This window comes from Zootermopsis nevadensis, unplaced genomic scaffold (genome assembly GCF_977971745.1).
Source record: "Zootermopsis nevadensis isolate Lab colony 2312 unplaced genomic scaffold, Znev_1.0 Znev_ptg000003l, whole genome shotgun sequence".
NCBI classification, from domain to species: Eukaryota; Metazoa; Arthropoda; class Insecta; order Blattodea; family Termopsidae; genus Zootermopsis; species Zootermopsis nevadensis.
The window spans coordinates 15,900,509-15,925,048 of NW_028259135.1; the positions used below are offsets into that span (position 1 = coordinate 15,900,509).

Sequence of the window (24,540 nt, forward strand, 5' to 3'; positions counted from 1 at the left end):
ACTTAAGATAAATATAAAAATGGAGAAACCAGTTAAGGAAAATGTACAAAGATAACAGAGAAAGGGTAGATACAAATACAAAAGATTATGGGATGATAAAGAACACAAAAGATTTCGTAACAAAATGACACACTACACTGAAAACGTAGAAACATCAATAACATAGGAACATAAAAATTGCAAAAATATTTATTTTATCATACATTAGCAAAAGAAAGCTTCAATAGTTATTTAATGCATACCAAACTTCTTTACCATATTATATAAATGTTTTACATGTAAAACAGTGCCAGAATTATGTACAAACATATATGTTAAAACTATTACACACATAAGTTCCAAATCACTTCTGATACAGGATATGATTCTTTGTACAGCAATGTATCATTTTACAAAGAGCTACAGCATCACTTGCATAATACACATTTCAGTTACTTTTTTCATCTTCCAAAGCTAATATAGAAGTTCTGAAAATAAAAAAGAACAGAAGAATTACTGACTATAAATACATAACTTATCTCGGTAGATTTAGGAAAAAATAAACAAATGAAATATACACCTTAAGACACTTAGTGCTCGGTGTATTAAATCAAACAGTTATTGATATGATGCATTCTGGTTAATAGCTGATACAACTATAAAACTAAACAAATTCTGCACAATAAAATAAACATGCATATACAGTTTAACAAGATAAAATCGATAACCAAGCCGACAGGTAATATACTTGTAAATCTACAAGAAGCGAACAGAAAATTGAACAGAAGACCAAATTTCAGTAAGATTTTAAAACAAAACCCGAGTTAAGATTAATTAAATCTATTACGTTAATTTAAATAATAATTTTGTGGTAGAAAATAGTATCCGTGGCGTATTAGCCCTCTGAGAGCCAAAGCCGACTAGCTTGACTGCTGGCCTCACGTTCACATGCGTAAGCAGAGGTGAACGATCATCCAACCAGATACAGGGTGACGTGTGGTCAGCACGACAAACCCCCAGCCATTGCTAGTTTTCATGACCTGGGTAGAAAATTGTATAAAATTATAATTGATGGTGGCTGTGTGGCTCAAATACAAGTATTGATAAATACTGGACTACGAAAAAATAATTTTCATTAATTTCAATGTGTCAATAATGCAGTAACATTTCACAAAGTTTGACTGCTCTCTATGTATCTATTCTTTTGTTTTAGGGAAAAGGAAATTCAACAGTTTGAACATCTCAGGAAAAATCGCAATTGTTACTGACAGATTTTATGAAGTAATTTCATGTTAACTAACTGTTTGTTAAAAAGGGCAAAAATTTGTTTTTTAGTTTAATTTCACAGATTTAATTAAATACTTTGCAAAAGGCTATGAAAGAATTTCCAATATAAAAATGTATGAAAATTATCTATTCCTGACAGCAACACCACCGCGTACTGTTACATAAATATTTTGCTATATCACACCGGTACTTGCGAATCCAGCTCATCAACTTAATCAGGTCACATGAAGGGAAAAGTTTAGTACATCAAGAAATTAGAAGTACACTGATGTCCACAACAAGTATATAAACAATAATATACTGAAACAAAAAACATATTGTGTTCAACAACCAACAAAATTACAATTTCACTACTTTAAAAATTTAACACAGAAAAAAAAATAAACAGCAGCAAACAACTTTAGTTAAAAATGTCTGTTGATATTTACAAATCAAGTAAAGCAATCTTCAAGCACTATTTATATGCAGCACATTTTATAACAGTGTCAGAATTAACCCTTTCCACGCCGAGTTTAATTTATCAAAACCGTCTTCTTTTATTTACATAGACAGTATCCACGGTAACTCAGACCAAATATTTGTTGCTGAATGTCATTTACTTATAGTCGCAGTTAAAATAAATTCTTTTCTTCCACAGAAACAAATGTCACTATGGCATGCACTATCCCTTTTATATAAAATGCAGATGTCTCTCTAAATGAAAAATATAATTTGTAGTATGGAAAGAGTTAAAAAACAGCACCACTGACATTGTTTAGCATAGACTTACATGTACCAGACTTAGTATGAAAGCAGTGTAATACACAGCACCTTTACCTGAAGCAAACAGGTTTCAATTAGATACATTCACCGGGTTTAGGTATTAATCTTACTAAAAGTTTTAAACTTATAAACAAATGTATGCCTAAAAAGAAAATAAACACAAGGAATCGACATAAAAAATAAAAATGGAGAACTGGAAACAACACGCAATAAAAATAATACCCACAATACAACTGCATCATCACATCGTTATATAACTCAATAGATTACGACATGCACGTGCAATATTGGAATAATTTTAATAAGCACAGTTCCTTTCTTTTTACTGAAACCCAAAATGTTAAAATATAAACAAATAATGTTTACTGATCCACCAATAGTATCAATTGATTGGTGTGAATTGTGCGTGTCAGACGGATTTCACGACTTGCCTCACGCAGTCCACGACGAATTCATTCCTTGTTTGTTCTGGTGATTCCAATTCACTAAGTGCCTTTTGTAGAATGGTTACTGCCTCTTCGGAGAATCGCTGGCCTTTCAAAGATGTCACGACTTGAGCTTGTCCAGAAAAACCATTTGCAGCCTTGAGTCCGGGAGGAACCATCAACATCACATCCTCAACCATTCCCTTATTCACATCTATGGTAATGCTAAGCTCTTCATTCCTTAACTCATCCTTTCCAAGAAGTTCTTGTGGAACTTGGAAAGTACGAGTCACATTGAATTTTGGTGACTTTCCAAAGCGCCAATCCCAACTTGTTAATTCAGCACGCAGTTTGTCCAGACCTAACACCAAAAGAATGACGTATTCTTTGGACAACTATTCAGTTATTTATTTGTAAGTTATTAATGATGGTATTTAAACTAAGAATAAGAAAAACTCAACACAGTCTATTAATACACAGCAGATGGAAATGATGATATGTTAATGGCTGCTGAAAGTGAAACTTCAGGAAGCTGATCAAGCGGGTGTTCTTGGCGATACTGAAGGTGAGGCGGTGGGGGGGAATCTACTTGTCACCCTTGCAAAATGAGTGATACATAAGTAATTTTCAAGTCATCGATATAAACATGGTCATATATGTGTGTTCTTTCTTTGATGTAATATTAATATTTACAAATATAAAAGTATGATACAAACTAAATAAAATAAAAAACTGTAAAATGAAGCAAGAAGACTGACACTGTAATGTCATTAGAAAAAGATAATAGACTGCACTTACCAGGGAACCACTGATCTGTGGGATTAATAAACTGGAATCCCCTTTGTTTCATAATGAAGTCCTTCCCCCTGTCCTCTGCAGTGTATGGACAAGTGCGAAGATATTCCCATCCAATGGTGCTCAACAGTTTCTCAACCGTCACGTGACTATTCACGTCACACAGATTCATGACAGGAGATGGAATGCTCTGAGTAGCATTTGTTTTAATGCCCTTCTGAAAAAAGGAGGTTATGCAAACTTTTTTCGATTGATTCAGAAGCATTCCTTCATAAATTAATTCTCCAACAGCCTGTCACAAACTTCAGACTGCCTAATAACTTTTTTGTGCTCATCAGTTATATACCTGATTATTTTTTAAAACTTGATTCAAAGGTTATTTTATCCTGTCAAATCAACTATAGGCATTATGTGACAATGAATAAGAATTGATAAACAATGTCTGGAAAGTCAGGACAGGTTTGGAATAAGAGGTTGTGGCCTACTTTAAGGCACTATTTCAAGATGATCTGTTCCATGCATCCAGCATGCATACCACAAAATGCATTATGGACTTCCAAATGGTAATAAAAATAACAACTGATTATTACAGTCATGTTCTGGGCAGTCAGCCTCAAAATCATATTAATTTTATTCAACATCCTCATTCACACATAAATTCAAACAAAGGTCTGGCCTGCAATTAGGACAAATGACTTGGAAAAATGCATGTTTTACCTACTACTGCCTGGGGCATATGAACAAGGACATGTGTGATTTGTGCCAGCAATTCAAAACTGTAAGCACATGCCAAGAAACCAGAAGGCCTCAGTAATCAAAACAAACACCTTGAAGTTGCATAGCCAAGTATACTCAAAGCATATATGACTGCAACATAACGTATGTTAGCTATACTGTCGTTAGGTTCCTAAGTAAATTGGAACTATGAGTGAACAGAAGGAAATACAAAAGTGTATGACCACTCATTTAGAAGCTAATGTCACCCTGAAAACTTTGTGATCAGACTTACAGAAGATGTAAAATTATACAACAAAGTTAACCCTGAAATAACAGTAGCAAGCTTAGCCTTGCCTCAGCACCATCTTAACTGATGACATGGACATTTAATTTTGGTCATGACATTGGAAATATTGTTCACAAAGTTCATAAAAATCTCTACCAACTGTCTGCACAAAGGCTTCATACTGACTGTTTTATATGTTTCTTTAAAGATCAAAAGAGTAAACAATTTCCATAATTGATTTCATTGTTTTTATAGTAGGAACAGAAGAAAACTGAGAAGATATTCACTTCTGACAACTTCAAATTTAACAGAATAATCATGTTACAGAATCTGTAATAGTGCTGCAAGAAATCACTAGTTTGTGTTTAAATATAGAACATTAAAAGAGGTTGCAATTCCATTTTACAACCAATGATAATATTCTGATATTAATAACAAAAACAATATATGAAAGTTCTCATAACTTACATATGTAAATGGAAAATGCAATGAACATGTCTGCCAGTCAAAAGTGTCAAGGTCATAGTCTTTTGTTTGGCTGTGAAAATGGTTCGGCAAGTTGCCCCACAGCAGGTCAGTTTTTAACATATCAAGTCTCTCACACATATGCATAATTACCTGTTTCCACAGTTTGATTTAATGCTAACACAGCAAAAGAGTGAAAGCACTATTCATCATTTAGGCATACACGAAGCCTGTCACAATAACCAGTGTCCTATCCAAAATTTGAACTGTACTATGACATTCACTCATTTGAAAACTACTTTACACAGTGGTTAACAATGCAGCAAAATACAACCAGGTATGAAGATGGCTGTCTTCAGGGTTCTTGCACCATGTAGTTTGGTAGAAGTTCACAGATGTTTCAGAAGTGCTTACTGCCTCCATCAAGGCAATGAGCAGTCCTGATGATGGAGGCAGCAAGAACCTCTGAAATGTTAGTGAACTTCTATTGGACTAAACAGCACTACAATCCAGAAGACAACCATCTTCAAAATTTCCACCATGAGAACCTGAAATCTTACAACCAGATATGTCTGCAAATAATAAATTAAAATCCTAAGGATATGCTATAATAATACCACTAATACCCAAATAAGAAGCTGATAATAAAAATAATGGCCCTCTTCTAAGATATCCATATTTAAAACCTGCCATATGCTTGAAATACTATGAACCATAATACATCCTGTATACATTTCATTTCTAGTTATACCATGCCCTCTCAATCCTGTGGCTGGGGGCCACATGATAACACTATCATCATAACAGAATGACCAGCCTATGACCTTTTGTGAGTGAGAAAGGGAATAATATTGCCAAGAGAATTGCAAATGATGGCCAATGTCCATGTCTGTTTATGAAACATTCATAATTACAGCTCAATAAATACACATGTCTACTCACTCACAATAAGTGGAAAATGGTGAATGGCAACCAGAATATTATAATATACCCAATGTGTTTCATGTAAATTTTATATATTAACCTTTAACAAACATGTCACATGGCTTACACGTGCATCACATTAGCATAATGCTAAACAGTTAACCCTGAAGCTAACATCCGGCTGGCAGCCCCATACTAGGGCAATTTAAATGCCCTATTCCTGTATGATATTAAAATGGATTTTTAAAAACAACGTGTCAGTCTAGATTCATCTGACCCAAGACAGGATCGACTTGCAGACTATTGTGAACTGGTTAATAAATCTTTACAAAAAGCAGGGAATTTCAGGACCAGTCAAGAAATTTTTAGCTCCATAAAGAGTGTGCTCCCTGAAGTTTTTTACCCTTTCATACCATGTGAAGAATATTTTAAAATATATATCAGGAGACAGATTAACAGGAAGACCAATGTCAAAACAAGTCAGTTTGCAGAGGAAGGTAAAGTTGTCCCTGTGCTACCAAAACATGGGGCATATAGGGAGCATGAAGGTAACATTGCATGCACTTCAGAGTTATGTATGAGGCAGAACTAATCCACATCATGCCAGGGGAAAAACAGGAGGCTTAATGTTACCACTTTCCTCACAGAAAGTCACTTTACTATGCTAACATGCACCATCTTGTAGACAATCTCATGTTTAATTTATGGAAACACTCACATGATGCTTATGTAGAGCATGCTTCAATTTCTCCTTGTCAACACTGACCAGCAGAGTGCAGTGATGATATGCATTTGGTCGTCCCAATTTGGCAGCTGTTCCTGAAATCTGCTATCGAAATGTCAAGGAATCAATTATCATAAAAATGTCTTACAATTTAACAGCTTCACAGGAAAAATGAATACAATTTTACCTATATTTTTACTTTTAAAATATGTTGAAATAACCATTCCACCCAAAATTTGTTCTTTCTCCAGCACACTTTTAAAGAATTTACAAATTCCAACTTCTCTTCCAGAGGATTTCAAAGGTGTTTTTAAATTAATTCTCTGACCTTGGGGAGAAGGGAGGAGGCCAGCAAGAATATCAAAGACTACTAATAATACAATTTACTGTAACCCAAACTTCAGACAGTATGGTCAACCTTACTACCATAAGAATACTGATAAATATACAAACCAAATTTCATCAAAATACAACTACGTAAGATTTGAGGTTTTCACAGCGGTGAGTATGAAGATTTCCGTCTTCTGGGTTGTTGCGCTGTGTAGTCTGGTCAATGCTAACCAACGTTTCAGAGGTCATACTACCTCCATCATCAGTGTGATGAATATTCAAAATACAACTAGCATAAAATATAAACTTCATAACTTACAAACTACCACTCTTTGAGATATAATCATAATGGTGCATCATATACTTTTGTTGCCATGGTAAATAACATTACAAATTTAATGACATTTTAACTGAACAAATGGCACATGGAACTGGCTCGGGATTATGTATGACAACGGCCTTGGTGCTAGTGATGCTGAATCATTATTAGAGCCTCAAAGTGATTATACCAATGACTCTTTAAAGTTATGAAATAATTATTGTACTCTTATCACTACACGCAGAGTTAAAATTAATGTATTGAAGTAGTTGGTACAAAAGTCAGGCAAAACTCTTAAGACAAGAGGTGAAAATGCAACCAAGGTTCTGAAATGGCCTGAGGGATAGGGTGGGTCAGAGTATGGTATGTCAGATTTAGTAACTGTAAATAACATAAAAATTGAAAAATAAATGATTATCATATTGTAAAGTTCTTTGCTGCCTTTTCAAGCCTTAAACTGAACACCAATTACATAAATCAAGGAATTCTTATCTGAAATATACTTTGACTTCAAAGGGCATTTGGCCATCAGCCTGTCACAAAATGGCTCACTTCTAACTAAACACATAACAAAGTTCTTTGTACCTCTCAGAACATGCAAGAAAGCCAGAAAAATCAACACACAAAATCAAAAAGTCATATTACAGGTGCATCTGATGTTAAAAACTCCAATTTCATAATATAATTGTATTCATTGATACAGGGTTTTTACAAATACGCTATACATATTCAAAACCCTTATTTTCAATAATGTAGTTACACTGCAAAAGTTATATTTGTATCAATTTATACAGTGAATGACAATTTATTTCATAAAACTGAAAGTTGTCTAATTTGCAAGACATCGCTTGATGAGTTTCTAACAGACAAAAAATTATAGAAAGAAGGCATGGCCATGAAAGTCCTTAAATCTCTGAATAATATTTACTACTGTACAATTAGGTTGAAGATATGTCTATGTTATGCTCTTACCAACTAATCATCAAATACGTGAAAACACCAACAGCAACTGAATGAGAAATATTTCAAAAGTTTGGAACAAGTTACTATATTGCCTGGATGTGACCAGAGTATCATCTGTGAAGTAAAGAAATGTTTCTTAAAATTAGTATCTTCACAATGGTGCTAATTTATTTTCTGTAAAAGTATTTGTTTATTCAAAACTGATGATCAGAAGTATGTTCTACATTTGTAATAACCCTGAACCACATTTTGTGATTATATTGCCAGAAACCAATATATGCTAGAAAGTGTGACCTTTTAATTCCTCCTGTTTAGTGGAACATACAGACTACACAAGCTAAAATTCAACTGTAAATTTCAACCTGTAAAGAAATTCAGGTCAACATATTATGTGGAAAGGATACTTTGTAACCTCCACTGATGACAATATCTTCTCTTGGTGAAATTTCAGTTTTCAGACCCCATTCTCTTATTAAGGCTCTGTTTATAAGCTGCAGGTTATTTTTGCGATTGTAGTGCTCTCGTGGTGTAAAGAATGTAAGATTCAGGTTCCCATTATCATGATACACAGTCCCACCACCGCTGTTCCTTCGTGCTATTTCAATGCCATGTTCTGACAGAACAGATGTGTTTACCTCTAACCAAGGGTTCTGATGACGGCCAATTACTACAGCTGGTGAATTTCGCCACAAAAGTAAGATATGGTGGTTTATAAAATTAAAGTTCTTGTACAACCAGTCCTCGAGAGCTAGATTTGTGAAAATATCATTTGATTGGGATATGAAGACAGATTTTACAGCATCAGAGTTTTTGACTGCTCCTGAATCTTGCTGAGTTGAGGTCGAATAGGTAACAGCTTTCACGGAAGGCACGACATAAGGTTTGTTTCTGGCCGCACCAATTACAGAGATTCTGTACAGCTTTGTAACCAAATTTTGTGCCATTTTTTAAAGAAAGTATGATGTACTTATTAAAACTATCCAACTGTTAGTTCTTCAGAAAGTCTGCTCCAACAGTCTAATACTTTTATTTGGTGCCTCTAGTTTCCTTACAGTATAGATAATGAAGGCAGTTAAGAGTCTTCAGCAAGTAGGCTTGTATTAAATAACTATTGAATATTACGCATCAGAGTTTGAAATTAACAAGTAACCACATCTGTATCAGATGCTTCAAGAGATATAAGGTGATCGTGAAGATCTTGTGTCTGATGCAGCCACTTCCAGGTCTGGTGAAGTGAATAGATACGATACCTGATCCCTAAGCAATCACGACAATCTTTTCTCATCCCTTTGTGAGCCTTCAGATTGGCAAAGTAATTACGAAAAGTCCAGATTGATATGAGAAACTCGTTGTTCATATAATATGTCTACTCTTCATTGATACTAAAATCATTCAAATAAAGATTCATTAAAGTTCGTTTCGAAATACCACAAAAAATCAGCAAGCTTTATCCCACAACACTTCACGCACGAAACTGGAAATTTACGTGTTACTGGCTAATTATATAGGCCTGCCAGTGTTACATTACTTTTATTATAGATGGCAGGCTATCGCTGATAGGAGTTCATTTGAAGATAGCATAACTGGTAAGCGATCGCTACAAAATAAGGTCAAAATCCAGCTTCACAAATTTATTTACGGTCAACAGACTTTTCCCGAGAACAAGAACAACTCATAATGGCCCAACCGTCACACACGATAAATAAGGGGAACGAGTAATACCAACATACAGATCGGTAACTCCATATTAAACATTGGCAACCCAAGTGGCGTATGACGTTAGGCATGTATTGTACTGCCATCACAACGATAGCGAGCACGGCACCCAACGTCAGCGAGAACTGTATCGACGAAATCCAAGGATTGATGCTAGTAATGTTGGTATCATGTGTTACCTACGGGAAAATAAAAAGTAAACAAATTGTCCGTCTTGAGAAAGGCAAGGTTAAAATGGCCGTATCGTCAAAAGCTCCTGGTTTCTCCAGTAAATTATACAAATTATTTACTTCAGTTTTTAGGCATTATGTTGAATTGTGTTAGTTAGCGAAGGATATAAAATAACTGATACTAATTTTTGTATGTTCACAGTTGCATTGCGAAAATGGGCATATAATCTCTCAGGCTTCAATAAGTATGGTAAGTGGGAGTTTAATCAAGCCATGAGAATGTGTATGATATTTGTTTGGCACACTCCGATACTGACCCTGAATAATATTACACATTCCAGCATATTTAGTACAACGTAAACCACAACCTTCCACTAGCCTCTGACCCCTTGATGTAGAGACGGCAGTGTGGATAATTTTTAGAATTATTAAAGCTGATTTGAATACATGAAAATATACTTTTTGTAAGTTCAATAAATTAAATGAAGAGGAGTGATTCTTAGTTCTCTTTTTTTGTGGTTTTTAAATCTAACCTGACACATCACAGAGGCCCCACAGTTTGGCATTGTATTTGTAAGATATGTTTCTGCTAAGGCTTTGCAGAATGAAATTCTCATAACTGTTGAGCTTTTAGGATGATGACAGTAAGAGTTTGGATATTTCTTTTAACTCAAACATTAATGGCCATTTAATTTTAGTTGTAGGTAGATACCAGCATTTTGAAGAAACATACAGGTCATATGCCACATTAGAGAGTGTGTGAGGTTCTGATGGCTGTGGAATGTCCATATGGTCTTCTGTAATGCAATGTGGACTTGCAAGTATTTAAAAAATTCTAGTCCTTGACACTGGTTGGTGGTGGTGAGGAGTCAACTTTCACTCCAGCCATTTTATCCTTGGGGAGGAAGCCCTTGACATCAGTAGCAACCAAGGCTGACTTGCTTCAGACATGGTGTGAATTTCATGTCAATAGTAAAAGGAAAAATTCCCACTTGTGTGGAGAATTGAACCAGTTATCCATCTCATAGCCAGTCTTTTATTGTCTGTGATATCCTCAACTTACTAACATTCAATGCCCTGTTGTTTCATGTATGCTAGGCCTTCACCATGATGACTGTTATGATGAGGCTGATCCAGATGTAAAGGAAGCCCTGAGACGGCTGCCAGAACATTTAGTAGATGAACGCAATTTTCGGATTATTCGAGCCATGCAGTTGTCACTGCAGAAGATCATATTGCCCAAAGAAGAATGGGTAAAATTTGAGGAAGTGAGTATGGTTTTATTCCCCAAAATATTCATGATTGTCTGAATAAACAGTCATAAGAACATGGCAGGTAGGAAGTACAGTTGGATTTCAGTGATTTTTATATATAAGGTTTTTACAAGTGGCGATTTCATGGCCTTTAAGTGTTAACTTATTTACGAAAGGTAAAAATAAAACATTCCTGTGCTTTGCCATGGAGGCATGTGGAATTCCATACATATTTAACTTTTGCAGTAGCTAGAGGAGAGTAGTCTGCATTGCTTGTTTCATCCCCAGGGAAAAAGCACAAAATGCAATTGGATAGAAAACTGGATGGGCTTGACAGCTGGTCTGGATGTGGTGGTATAAAAAATCCTTGCCTCCACCAGGAATCTATCCGTAGTCACCCAGCTTTGTCATTTTAAATCAGTACTCAATACTGAGAATTTATTATTGAGCAGCCTCATTTCATTAAGACTTTTTGGAGGTAAAATATTCTTGAATGTTTAAATGAATATGTTTACAAATGTTTCAGGACAACAAATACTTACAGCCGTACATTGAAGAAGCAGCCAGGGAGCGACAAGAAAAAGAAGAATGGAATAAGAAATATTAGTAAAATCAGTGTATAGTTAACATCATTCTGTATAGAGATTCTTTAAAATTTGTACAAAATTGTTTAGCATTAAGAACAATGGTGATGTATCTGTCCATAAAAATAAATTATTGTTCCTAACTGTGATGCTGAACATTCACATTTTCTATCCTTGCCTGTGTGACCTAAAGGACCTTAATTTCTCAGACAAATCATGTAGGATAGGAGGAACAAAAATATAGTAAAACCTGCTTATAAGAATTCCAAAGGATCTGAACATTTTTCTGTTCCAGACACATTTCCATTTAACATCAGCATTTGTTGATACACCTCAAATTATGTTGCAGTGTTGCTGAGCAGTACATAGTTTCCAGTTTTTCTTTCACCAGCCCCCTCATCTCTTTTCCAGTTCTCCATTAAGTTGTTCTACACAGATTTTGTCAAAGGCTCACTTAATTGTGCCATCACTCAACAATTCAAACTATGCAGCTGGTAAAGTGTCATTGAATGAAGCAGGAATCAAAGAGAAAAAATACAGAAACATAGATGCTTTGCATTCTTTATCATTAATATGAATATCATAATACAATATCATATAAAATATTGTAAACTTGGCACCTCATTTGTTCTGTGAACGGACCTTCCATAAATGACAGCACAAAGTTGTGGATGCAACTCTTTCGGATACCTGAATTCAATTCTGGCTATGGAATGTCATTTATATTCCACTTCTCAAAGAAATATGCCTTGTACCAATACACAAACATTGTAAACATTGAACATTTCAAATTTGAAACAGTGTGAAACTTATTTTGCATTAAGAAGCTTCTGTCCAGGCTGCAAGTAAAATTAAAGTAATTTTTATTTTACATATACTCACAATAGTTACATTTAAAAGTAAGCACTTTCCATTTGGATCATCTGTAAATATTAATATTCTTAGTTCTTCCTTGATGAAAATACCCACTTCACATCGGAAAGTCCAGTAGGCCACAGTTCACAAAATATCACCAATAGACCCTACAGAGAGAAAGTTGAATCCAGTCCACATCTTCACAGCCCATTCCTTAAAATCCATTCTCCATCTCTGCAAGGTCTCCCAAGTGGTGTCGGGCCTTGAAATTTTCTGGCCAAAATTTTGTATGCATTTTTATTTCACAAATATATGTTGAAGTTCCACACATCTTGTCCTTAACTATCTTTAGCATTATCAGTTAAAGAGTACAAGTTATGAAGCTCTGGATAATGTAATTTTTTCCAGTCCTTTGCTGCTTTAGTTTCCTCAGCACTCTGTATGACTATACAAAATAATCATTGCAAGTACAAAGAATTTTCTGATATAGTATCAACATTACCAACAATAATCACAGCTTCAGTTATACACTAATCCTATATGAGAGTAAAGGTAAACCCATATTATGTTTAGATCAGGTTTCTCTCCCAAGCTGCCTCTGTACAAGGAAATTAAATGAAGCACGAAAAGGAACTTGAAACTGGCATAGAATTCATCTCCTACAAAAAGTGCATCATTTATGGAGAGTCTGAATGTTAAGATATTAAAGACAAAACACTTTTCCCTTTTAAAAATATACTAAAATAATTCTGCATACATTTAAATTGCTTGTTTAGTTCAATATTTGCATACACTTGCTCTAACAGAAACTGTACCTGAACACTATCATAGGCCAGTCTTAGAGCAAGTCCTACTTTTATTATTAGGAATAAAACAATGTGTTACATTACATCATCAGCTTGTTGATGAATTCATTAACAGTGTCCTGTTACTGCAGTCCCAAGATGTGATAAGAGTGTGCATTTATTGCTACAAATTATACAACAGGTTGGGCCAGGCCTGTAGCAGCCCATTCTAGTAAATCTTTTCATAGAAACCATGGGCAGCAAATCAAGTTTGAAATTTGGTCCTTTCAAGTCATCTGCTAGCATGGCATCCACATTAATGGAAAGGGTCAAATTTCAGACTTAAATATACCTAAATTTGATATTGTATTACCAGACCTTCATTAAGGATGTTAATTTGGTTTTCATACCCTGCAAACAGATGTTCTGCAAGTGTTCTTTTTACTTTGCATGTACATCTTTAACATGTCATATTTACTACAAATTATAACTACAACAGTAATCTTAGGAATTTGGAAGTTGATAAAAATAAATTCACTGTATAAATATTTTGCACATAATTTTTGGTTTTATGATTGATAAATGTTTTCAGTTACAGCTGTGTGTTAGTTTTTGGTCTATCCTTATAAAAACACATATATAAAAGCCACAGATCCATTTTGAAGATAAAATAAAAAAGTAAAATATTAAATATGATACACATACAACTTAAGAACTTGTCACATTGAGGGCTCATAATACATCACTAGAGTGTTTGCTTTGGTGGATTTTGTCTACAGAACTTGGCATCACAGAATCTCACAACTTGAAGAGCAAATGAGCAATAAACTTCGTGTAAAATTGGGCAAGACATTTTAACAAATTTACATGAACAGGGTAACCTACAGTAATAAAGTCGAGACCCGGGCTGCAGAATACAAATGGTCAAAGTGTTCCATGGATGCGGAACTGTCACCGGAGGATGACACATGCCAATGGCAGATTGTAATGATGAGACCATTGCCAATATCTGAAAGATTATCTGAGAGGACTCGTGAAGTTGACATAAACAGTTGATGTGTTATGTGGCACAAGCATTTCACTCTGCATGATAACATAACATTTCTCATGTGTGTGAGCACATCACACAAAAAATCTCTCATATATATATATATATATAGCATGAAGAACAAGCCCTCTTTGGTTAGATCATGAGTCTTACGTCCAAGTGAGGCAAAATATAGAAAAGGAAAGGAAAAGACTGGATTAGAGAATCCACCAAAATTAAAGCATTAATGGGTGATGTGGTGACAACAGTTATCCCCAAAAGGGTCAAGATTTGCCCTTCAGAATTATGTTTTATGCCCAACCATTGCTTTAACTGTCTGCTTCATATAAGAGAGAACATAGTCAAATTAAAGGTCCCATGCCAGACTAAACACATCAATGTGTAGCATGAAAAACATTTTAATTAACTGGCCAAATCATATCAAGAAATGGTTAATTTAAATTGCAGAGTAAAGGGTTATACAAAATAAAATCATAGACTTAATTATAATTCTATATACATTTTTGTACTTAATAATGAACCATTTGGTTTAAGTTGTGTTATACAGGTTTCTAATGTAATGAGTACAAATAAAAGTAGCATATATAAATACATATACACAGGAAGGAAGCATCATACATTTGTCTAACAGTCGTGTAATTCTAAATAATACCGATGTCTGATTTGTCTTTAATGGTTTATAAGAAAATATATCAAAGTATATAGTCATTGAAATAAAAAAAAAATCCAGAGTAAGAACCAACAGACACCCAAATGCATGACAAGCATTAATCCACAGAGTGAACATTCTCTGTAAGGAGATGACAGAGATTCATAAATACAGCAACATCTACTGTCATCTTTTTGCCACAAATATATGAAGTTTACTTTTCATAATCATGACCTACATGAGCATTGCACCACACTTCAGTTGTGAAATAATTTAGTTTTAATCATGAATTATGTATTTTTAGGCCAACAAGTCTCCACCTTCCAAAGCCTTTACAATACAAATTATACTGAATCATCAGTATGTCCTAAATAGAACATTATCCAATATCACACAAGAAATTTTCTTTACAGTAATCTACTCAATGACCATAACTGCAGTAACCAAAATGAAGTCTCAGCCTCTGTGAAACAATTCTGAAGTAAAGGTAAATTTTACTTGTGTGTATGCACATCAGCATCATGACACATAAGACTAGGGGTGACACTCCACACCTTCTAGACCTCAGCTCTATATGGAAGTAAGTAGTCAGCTTCAGGCTCCAGTACTTTACCACACAGAAAGAGCAATCATTATTAATTTTATTGGAGGCTGGGTTGGGTCCCATATTTTGTTTGTGTGGTAGAAGAGGAAATGATCTCTCTCCCACCTGAAAACTAAATTTTTCAGAAAATTTGAAATGAAGAAACATGAAGACATATACACAGGTGGGATGACAATATCAAAATGGATCTCAAACAAACAAGGTGTGTGTGAATATGGACTGGAATCACCTGGCTCATAAGCGATCAGTGGCAGGCTGTTATGAACACGAAAGCAAGCCTGCCTTCAAGTTCCATAAAAGGCAGGGAATTTCATGACTAGGTGAACAACAATTAGCTTCATAAAAATGTCTTTGCTTCATGGAGTTAGTTGGTTACTGCAGCAAAATGGTGAACTTTAAATGTTAATTACACCTTCCTGCAGGATGAGTCTTATTAATTACAGACATGCCAACAGATGACATTTTAATTATCATTAACAAGTATTGAGATTTGAGCTTATACATACCTTACAATAGCATCATGCCAATTCAGAGGTCCTCATCACCAATACATTCAAAAGCATCATTCTCGACAAACGGATGTGGCGTTTGCTTACTAGAAGACTTCAAAGTCACACTCGAAAGCTTCTCCGATAATTTTCTCATAGATGATGTTGAGAATTCATTCTTGCTAGGAGATTTAACATCTCCATTCTATTGACGTGTTAAAGAGAAATCAATTATTATGATAACAGATAACACATAATTAACATTTCAACAGTTTCAGCAAAAATTCCATGTCTTACATTAACAAATTTAAGACAGAAACCACGTTACTGCTACATGGGAAATAACATAATTCTTACCGCTGAGCTGATATTTGAACAGATCGCATCACTGGATGCTGACTGGCTGACACTAATCAATTGACTACTGCCATCTCTCTTCATATAGGACCAACTTCCTTTCCTCACCTTATCACCAGGCTGTATGTAAAATCAAGATGGAAACAGGCAGTAAAGAAAATTATGTTAATACCTAACCCCATTTTTAAATACAGTTATCAAGGACTTTGTGTATGCAAAAATAACTGAATTTTTGTAAACTGTGATATTTGTGAAAACTGCCAGTGACATGACAGCTGCTGGGGTCAATGATCTTTGTGTGGGCAGGGTGTCTGGCTGAGTGATGACATCATCACCGAGCACTCACCATGTCACCAAGCCGATTGCTGGGGGATTCCTCATCCAGTCACTTCCATGCACAAAAATGCATGTAAATTATTTTCACAATCTCAATTAGAGAGATTATATTACTACCTTTACCACAATAGTTCTGAAGTTCACACTAACAAATTTGAAGCATGCATTCTCACAGTTATATTTATATAAACGTCTTTCATTTATGAATCAAATCCAAAATGTAATTAAAAGTATTGCTATGTAAATGGTGATATACAGGGTATACACAAAAGATTGGTGCAGTTTCAAAAGTTAATAAAAAATTTATTTCTCACCTTACACGGGCACTACATACACCGTCAGTGGCGGCAACTGTCCAGGTTTCTCATGCGTTAATTACAATCCTTCAATGTGTGCACCCTGGGTCACACGACACACATCCACACAGTAATCAAACTTATCCCATCCACCGCAGTGGGAAAACACGATTGAGAAGCACTTGTACATTCCTGTGAAAATGGGGGGGAGCTCCGTCCAGTTGTAGAATGTAATCGTCATAATTGGTATTCAGTTGGGGTAACAACCAGCTTTCCAACATGTCAAAAAATGAATCGCCAGTCACAGTTGCACCAATCTTTTGTGAATACTCTGTATATTATTTTGTCTGATCCTGAGACAATTTTTACATTCTTGATGTTTAACTGCCTATAATGATCATTATAAATATATATTTTTGAACACTATGAACTCTTGTTATAAAGATATCCTACGTTACCAGATTATCAACAAAACTGAAAAACGAACGCAAGAACACACCTGCTTTCTTTTCATGCCTGTTTTTTTGAGTAGAAGTTCATCCACCATTGCCTGGAGGCAAACTGACATCAAGATGGCTTGTTCACTGGCAATGGTAATCCACTGCAGTTTGTCTCTCGACATGAGGTACTCAAAAGACAGTTCCAGTTGAGGATTTGAACTGCTGCTACTTCCTCCTGTACTCATCTGACCATTCTGTAAGCAACAACAGGTCATCATCTCAGATCTGAGGTTCTCAGTGGTGGCATTTTGTAAAGGCTCTAGGACACTTGCACGGCTGTCTTTGTCAAATCACCTTTCACTGTTCTTCAAAACAGAGCAAGTGGAGTTAACTTGGTGATGTAGGTAACCATACTCTTGGAAATTATTCTCACTAAAAACATCAGACAGCAATGCCATGGAGACACAACATTGTGGATTTGCATAAATATTTTGCTCTTCCGATATAAAATTAACTGGATTCTACCAACAATAGTAGTCAAAAAGTTAACAGATTAAGAAGTACATAATATAAACAAATATTCCACAATCACCCAAGAATCTACACCATATAAAAACCAGCCTGATGCTTGTTTTGTTGCTTGATTTCACTTGCAGAGGAGACATTTAAATGGTTATGGACCTATAGAATAAAATGACAATTATGTAATACATAGAAATTAAAAAAAAAAAAAATCCGTGGCGTAACAGCTCCAGATAGCCAAAGCCGACTAGCTTGACTCACGTTCACATGCCTAAGCAGAGGTGAACGATCATCCAACCAGATATAGGGTGATGTGTGGTCAGCACGACGAACCCCAGCCATCGCTAGCTTTCCTGACCGGATTACGCTACTCATTGTAGCTCCCCAATTTCCTCACGATGCTGGGTTGGCACCGGTCCCATACACCGGTCGAAATTCTCATGAGAAATTTCTTTCCCCGAGACTTGAACCAGCGCGCATTCCGTATCGCCGTTCCGAAGCATGATGCCTCAGACCATGCGGCTACGGTGCGGGACAATACATAGAAATAGTACAGCTAAAATTTTTTATTGTTGTTTTCCTGTAATGGCATGTTCTGTTTAACCAATATATTACAGAGCAGCACATTAGTTTCTAGTACTGTGTTTATATCACACCTTTCCCTGATAAAGTTTGGTTTAAGGATGGAAACAAATACAGAAGAAAGCACAGATATTCCCCATTTAATTTCAATGGCTTTTTATACTAGTAATACATAAGCTTCACTCACATTGTGCAATGTTGTAATTCGCCAACACCTCATCCGTGCGACTTTAAAACTACCCTCCCTCATGTCCTGTCCTTCAGCCAGTCTTATACGTAGATTCAACTCCCTGTTACCAGCACTCACTAATACTCGAGAACCAGGGTGGGGATAGTCACAAAGACATGGCCGGAACTGAAGGAAACCATAGTACTTTAATGTGCGAGCCAGATCCAGGTACTGAAAAACAGAATAGCATAGTTTAAAACAAAATTGTTCTTAACTCATTGTCTACAAGAAATGAACTTAATCTTCAGGCACAGTTAAAAGCAAAAGATTACACCATAAATCAGATTAATTGACCTTTTCCTGGTAATCTTACACTTATGACTTTTTAAATTCAAGATGGATGCCTTCTGGGTTGTTGCAGGCCATCATCCTGATGATGGAGACAGCAAACACCTCTGAAACATTGGTAAACTTCTACCAGACTACACAGTGCTACAAGCCCACCATGACAACCTCAAAACTCACTATTTAAATTCACTTCTAAGGCTATGTAGCAGAAAAAATTAATGCAAAATGTAGGAAAACCTTAGATTAAAAACCTGAAATTGAGATTTCACTCTACCTCCTTCTTAGCTCCCCGAGCCTGCAATGAAGCCAACTGGTGCTTTGTCTCCTTGCTGCTAAGTACCCAACCTCTCTCCACATCAGCCACTGTCTGTACGTACAACATATTGAGAGCCACCTGGTTTGACATGAGCTCCAAGTCATAGCCTGGATCCCAATAGCTGGATGAATAATGATCAGAATCATTAAGAAACTTCTTTCCTTTTTATGATTCATTCTTTGATTAACTAATGATGCTTAAATCAATTGCAGGGTTTATGTAACATCAAAAGAGAAGATGATCACACTTGTGAAGAGCAGAGGGGCAAAGATTCAAACTGAGTACATCCCAAGTACATTACACCAATCTGCTTGTTCCATCTTTTTAGTTAGTTAAATGTTTATTGTATACAAATTTGCATTCCTAATAAAAAAGATAAGTAATATGGCTTTAATGTCATTAAAATTAGAACATAGCAGTAATATAGTCTCCATGCCACTTTGGATGTAGAGATGAAGAGAATATTCCACTGCCCATAACAGGAATTGAACCCTGGCCATTAATTCATAACCTGTCACCTTATGACTAAACCATCTCCCATATGACATATACTTTGAGAGTTCAAAATTATATGGAACCACATAACATCATCTGTGATATTACACCACCACTAAATCAGTATGAATTACTTAAATTTGAAATTATACGGAATTCCAACAAATATGATGGCAGATTGAAATGAAAAGTCTATAAGAATGGAGATGAAATTCCACCATCTTCATTTTACAAGCTGCTTACCTTTTCCTGAGAACAACACGATGGACACCTTGGATGGATTTCTCTGATATGTATGGAGATTCAAAGTCCTGCAGTTTCCTCAAAACTACAAAGGAAAGAACATATAAAATAAGTATGTCAAAAAACAGATTATTCACAGTAGAGAAAAAAATGTTTCAAATTAAAGTTAAAGTTTGTCCCGCTACGTGCCATACAGGCGCTTGGGGTGAGTGGAGGTATAGCTCCTCTCTTTCTTGACCTCGGCACTAGATGGGGGTGAATGGTCAGCATCACGCTCAGGCTGGCTTTACCCCCGGGAAAGGACCCCGGTACCCATTGTAGAGGAGGCTGGGTGGGCCCCAGAGCCGGTCTGGACGCAGAGGCTAGAGGAAAAATCCTCTGCTCCAGTCGGGGATCGAACCCCGGTCGTCCAGCCCGTAGCTAGTCACTATACTGACTGAGCAATCATAATATGGTCCATATTTTATATTTTATGCAGGATGAGCTTTGTGTAGGTTAGGGTTCAAATCTGACAACCTGTAACTTATACTTACTGATGCACTCACAATTACCAGTGCTGTCATCAAGAATTACACTTATTTATTAACGGTTTTCCTCATTTTAGTGTACAAAACCACAGTCAGCTAAAGACATTTCAAGAGAGGTTTTCAAATTATATTCAAAACAATTACAGTTAAAAAAAGGATCAAAATGTAAGATAATGTTTTAAATAACTGTAAAGTTACTTGTTATATCGCCATCCTCTTCTCGGTTTATCAGAAAAAGAGAGAAGTAATATACATATTCATTCGGCAGGTTCAGCTGATGACAGGCTTTCTGGAAGACACAAATACAAGTACATCAGATGTAAGAAACTTCGTGCAGTGATACAATATAAAATCATCTGTCTTCAACAGAATATTCTCAGCTATGCAACCTACTACAGGGAAGGAGAAGTACAAAAACTCCAAAACAGACAATTCACCTTGCTCACACACAGCATCAATAACTGCATTCATTCACTAATTTCTTTTGTATACTTTCCCTCATTTGGACTCATCACCTAGTCCTCTGAACGTGACATCTTAATTTTTGATGATCTCAAAGGAATCATAAGACATGTCTATATCACCTATTTAGTGATGAAGTGTTTCATGAAGTACATGCAACTGAACTCTAAGGCAATGTCCTACGTAAGCGATAACAAATGAGCTGCGTGAGCTGCATAAGCTGCACGGGGTGTCATATGAAGTGAGGGAATCGCTTGTTGTGTCCTACACGAGAGACCGCAAGAGAAGCACATGGCCTTTCTGCGCATGCACCTTCCCTGTACTGCACATCAGAGCTTTCTTGCGCATACGCCTTACTGGCCAGCACGACTTGCAAGAAAATATCAAAATATTTGATCTTGGACTTTGGCCGTTTCCCTCTCCTGACTGCTTCGCTGGAACCTAGGGAAGCGCCACACAAACAGCCAGTGTGATATTTCCGCGTCACCCACGTAGCTTGCATTGGTCGCATTTAATCGCTCACGTAGGACAGTGGGTAATAATCTTCCACCAGAACGCCATTTTGGCTTCACCAGTCCTGAGAAAGAATGATTTCCTAATCCACCAGTCTTCTACAAAGTCACTTCAGAACACTACACAGTGCTACAACCCAAACAGTCTGAACTCACATTGCTGTAAAAACTTCAAGCCCTAGAACTTAATTATTGAGGTCATACCTCAAGAACTTGGTCAGATCTCTCAGTTGTCACAACATTTAAGGAGATCTTGTATCCATTCATAAGGAAGACATCTAATGGAACCTCTTGGCTCTTTTCACAACTTGTTTCTTGTTGTGCTGAGAGCAGGAAACCATTAAACAGGTCTGTATTCACCAGCCGAGGATCTTGCCCAACTGAAAGAATAACAACAACAATTAAAAGACACAATGTAAAGAGTTGTATTGTACTACAAACTGTTGTCAAGATTAGACCACTGAACTAGTTACAACTATAACTAAATGCATTCACAAAAGCAGGGCAGTTTCCTGCTATTCTGGCTTTTACAACTAAAGAGTAAGAGTGCAGGAAACTGACTTCTCCACAGCACTGCTTTTAAAGGCTTGTGATTCTTTTATTTATTTACATATATCAGTAGTGTATAACTATGCAGAAATATTAATTACCTGTCAAAATTCATACCAGTCTACACAAAGGAGAATTATTCAGGAGATATAAATCCTTCAAACACTTTACTACAGGATGTACAATAAAAATCTAAAAAAAAAAAAAAACGTACCAGACACATTGTATGTTATGTTTGTTAAAAAAACATTTCACTGTGTACTTCTACAAATTGGCTGACTGGTACAAGAACATGTTAAGTTTCCCAAGTCTGCATATGTTAAATACACAGTACTATTAGTTAGGCTTGAAACGTAACTGCTACATTGTGCTATAAGAATATGCACGCTCCTTTGTTGCTCTAAAAAATTTAAAATTATATGTACAACTCAAATTTAATTATCATAATTTTTTTAAAAAATTAACATGAAAATGGTCCTTAGTAAACAAACCCAAATGTCAAATGTATCAAAAGAAGATGTTACCTGATTGAATATATTTTTCAAGCATTGCACGTCTCTCCTCCAGCTGACTGGACGATAACGGGAGAAGTTTTTTTGGTGGGAAGACAGGTAAATTGTTGGCACCATATTCTTTCTTGAGTTGCTCATGAAGGTTGTGCAACTGTCGATATCGAACTGTACAGTGAAATACTCCATTTATGTGGATGTTGTAGCCCTGTTGAATACAAACAATATATTTTAAATTATGTAACAAAGTAACACACTTAATTATACAGAGGGAACAGAAATGAAAAAGTGACTCCAATATGAAGAGCACGTGTGTTCCCTCATTGGCATTGGTCATATGTCTACACTGTTGCAAAGCTATCATTTTACCACACAGCAGTCACAAATTATTTTTCCTTGTGTAAACACCAAAAATAATTTGTAATAAAAGTTGTAAATTTAGTGATATCTATATTTAATGGCACATAAACTGATTAGTCTGAAAATGCATTTAACTTTACTCCCATGTTTTAGGATAACTTTCACTTCACTTATGTTCCTGACAGTTCAGATCAACATGTACATACTGATCAGAATGGAATAAATATCTGCACAACCGAATTTATACTAAACCTGCACATATTGTGTCTAAAACTATTAACTGCTTACAATTCTAGACTACAATACCAATACCTGGTAAACACAAGTTACAATCTTATTCAAGACATCTTTCAATTCTATGTAAGTCTAATCATTTACTTTCAGAGTCCTATTAATTACCTCAATACCAATATATTAGTAAAAATCAACCTTAAGTAACACATTTTTAATCTTTCGCTAAACACAATGTAATCTGAAAGTATCTTGGCAGTTAAAAGCACTGTACCCTCACTAATTTAGATGTAATTATAAATAAAAACGGTAGGTACAACGCCTACCTTAGCAAATAAAAAGTTAAACCAGTAAATTGTAAACATAAAAATGCCACCCCCGTCCAACAATATGACACCTGTATTTCAGTCATTTCTAGTGACAGTTCTTACCATATACGTAGAACCACTTTCATCGCTAAATTCTTCTGTATCAGGAATAGAAAAATGCATTTTTATTCGTTACTGTAATTCATATCACACGTGCTATCACATATAAAAATCGTTTTCTCAAAAACTATGAAGACCATTGAAATAAAGTAGAAAACTCAAAATACTTAAATCACTTCACAACCATCTTGCTTCTGAAACTCCCATTCCGAGGTCCCAAAACCCCAAGGATGTTGTATCATGGTCACCAATATACAGCAAATATAAAACATAGTTTCCCCTATATGAGATTCACACCAACGTGACGTGCAAACTCGTGAGATGGGACGAAGATGAGGCCATTACAAACAATCTTATGTGCCTAAAATAGTTTGTGCATACTAAATGACGGAGAACGTTGTTTTTGAAGGATGACTGCCTTCTTGGATGTTGCGCCGTGTAGCCTGGTACAAGTTATCGACATATCAGAGGTGCTGGCTGCCACCATCGTCTGAACGACAAACAAGCACTTTTGAAACTGCATAATTCATGATGCCCATGCCCCCGTAACGCGGATTGCAAGAGGGCAGCAAAATGTGCCACTGATTTCATGTACCGAATCACAAACAAATTGGCAACCGTACTGAATGGGCAAAGGAAATAGATTTCCAAAACGAGTGAACTGCTAAAGAATCAAGTGGTGTCACGCTACTTGGTGTATTTCTTCAGAAGTTGGTTTACATGCTTCATT

At 35.8% G+C, this 24,540-nt stretch overlaps 3 protein-coding genes across 7 annotated transcripts; 1 reads left to right on the forward strand and 2 right to left on the reverse strand.

Moving 5' to 3' along the window:
* Positions 1-173: 173 nt before the first annotated feature.
* On the reverse strand, positions 174-9,117 carry Lipt1 (Lipoyltransferase 1). Of its 5 annotated transcripts, none has more exons than XM_022060048.2 (5): positions 8,381-9,117; positions 6,359-6,466; positions 3,252-3,462; positions 2,460-2,814; positions 174-467 (listed from the first exon to the last, which is right to left on the reverse strand). In XM_022060048.2, exons 1-5 carry the CDS (start codon positions 8,918-8,920, stop codon positions 428-430), a joined length of 1,254 nt encoding a protein of 417 aa, XP_021915740.2. In that variant the 5' UTR covers positions 8,921-9,117; the 3' UTR covers positions 174-427. The 5 variants fall into 5 exon arrangements, with proteins under 5 accessions (XP_021915740.2, XP_021915739.2, XP_021915738.2 ...); XM_022060047.2 differs by having other exon boundaries at positions 3,252-3,465; XM_022060046.2 differs by having other exon boundaries at positions 6,359-6,469.
* A 688-nt stretch (positions 9,118-9,805) lies between these two features.
* Positions 9,806-11,848, forward strand: LOC110827903 (cytochrome b-c1 complex subunit 7). The gene is made up of 4 exons (XM_022060052.2): positions 9,806-9,960; positions 10,065-10,112; positions 10,961-11,130; positions 11,642-11,848. Exons 1-4 carry the CDS (start codon positions 9,843-9,845, stop codon positions 11,720-11,722), a joined length of 417 nt encoding a protein of 138 aa, XP_021915744.1. The 5' UTR covers positions 9,806-9,842; the 3' UTR covers positions 11,723-11,848.
* Positions 11,849-12,244: 396 nt separating this feature from the next.
* Positions 12,245-24,435, reverse strand: Snx17 (sorting nexin 17). The gene is made up of 10 exons (XM_022060044.2): positions 23,814-24,435; positions 22,807-22,999; positions 21,938-22,113; positions 20,958-21,048; positions 20,233-20,317; positions 19,453-19,615; positions 18,849-19,061; positions 17,617-17,811; positions 16,486-16,605; positions 12,245-16,333 (listed from the first exon to the last, which is right to left on the reverse strand). Exons 1-10 carry the CDS (start codon positions 23,871-23,873, stop codon positions 16,169-16,171), a joined length of 1,461 nt encoding a protein of 486 aa, XP_021915736.1. The 5' UTR covers positions 23,874-24,435; the 3' UTR covers positions 12,245-16,168.
* Between the last annotated feature and the right edge of the window lie 105 nt (positions 24,436-24,540).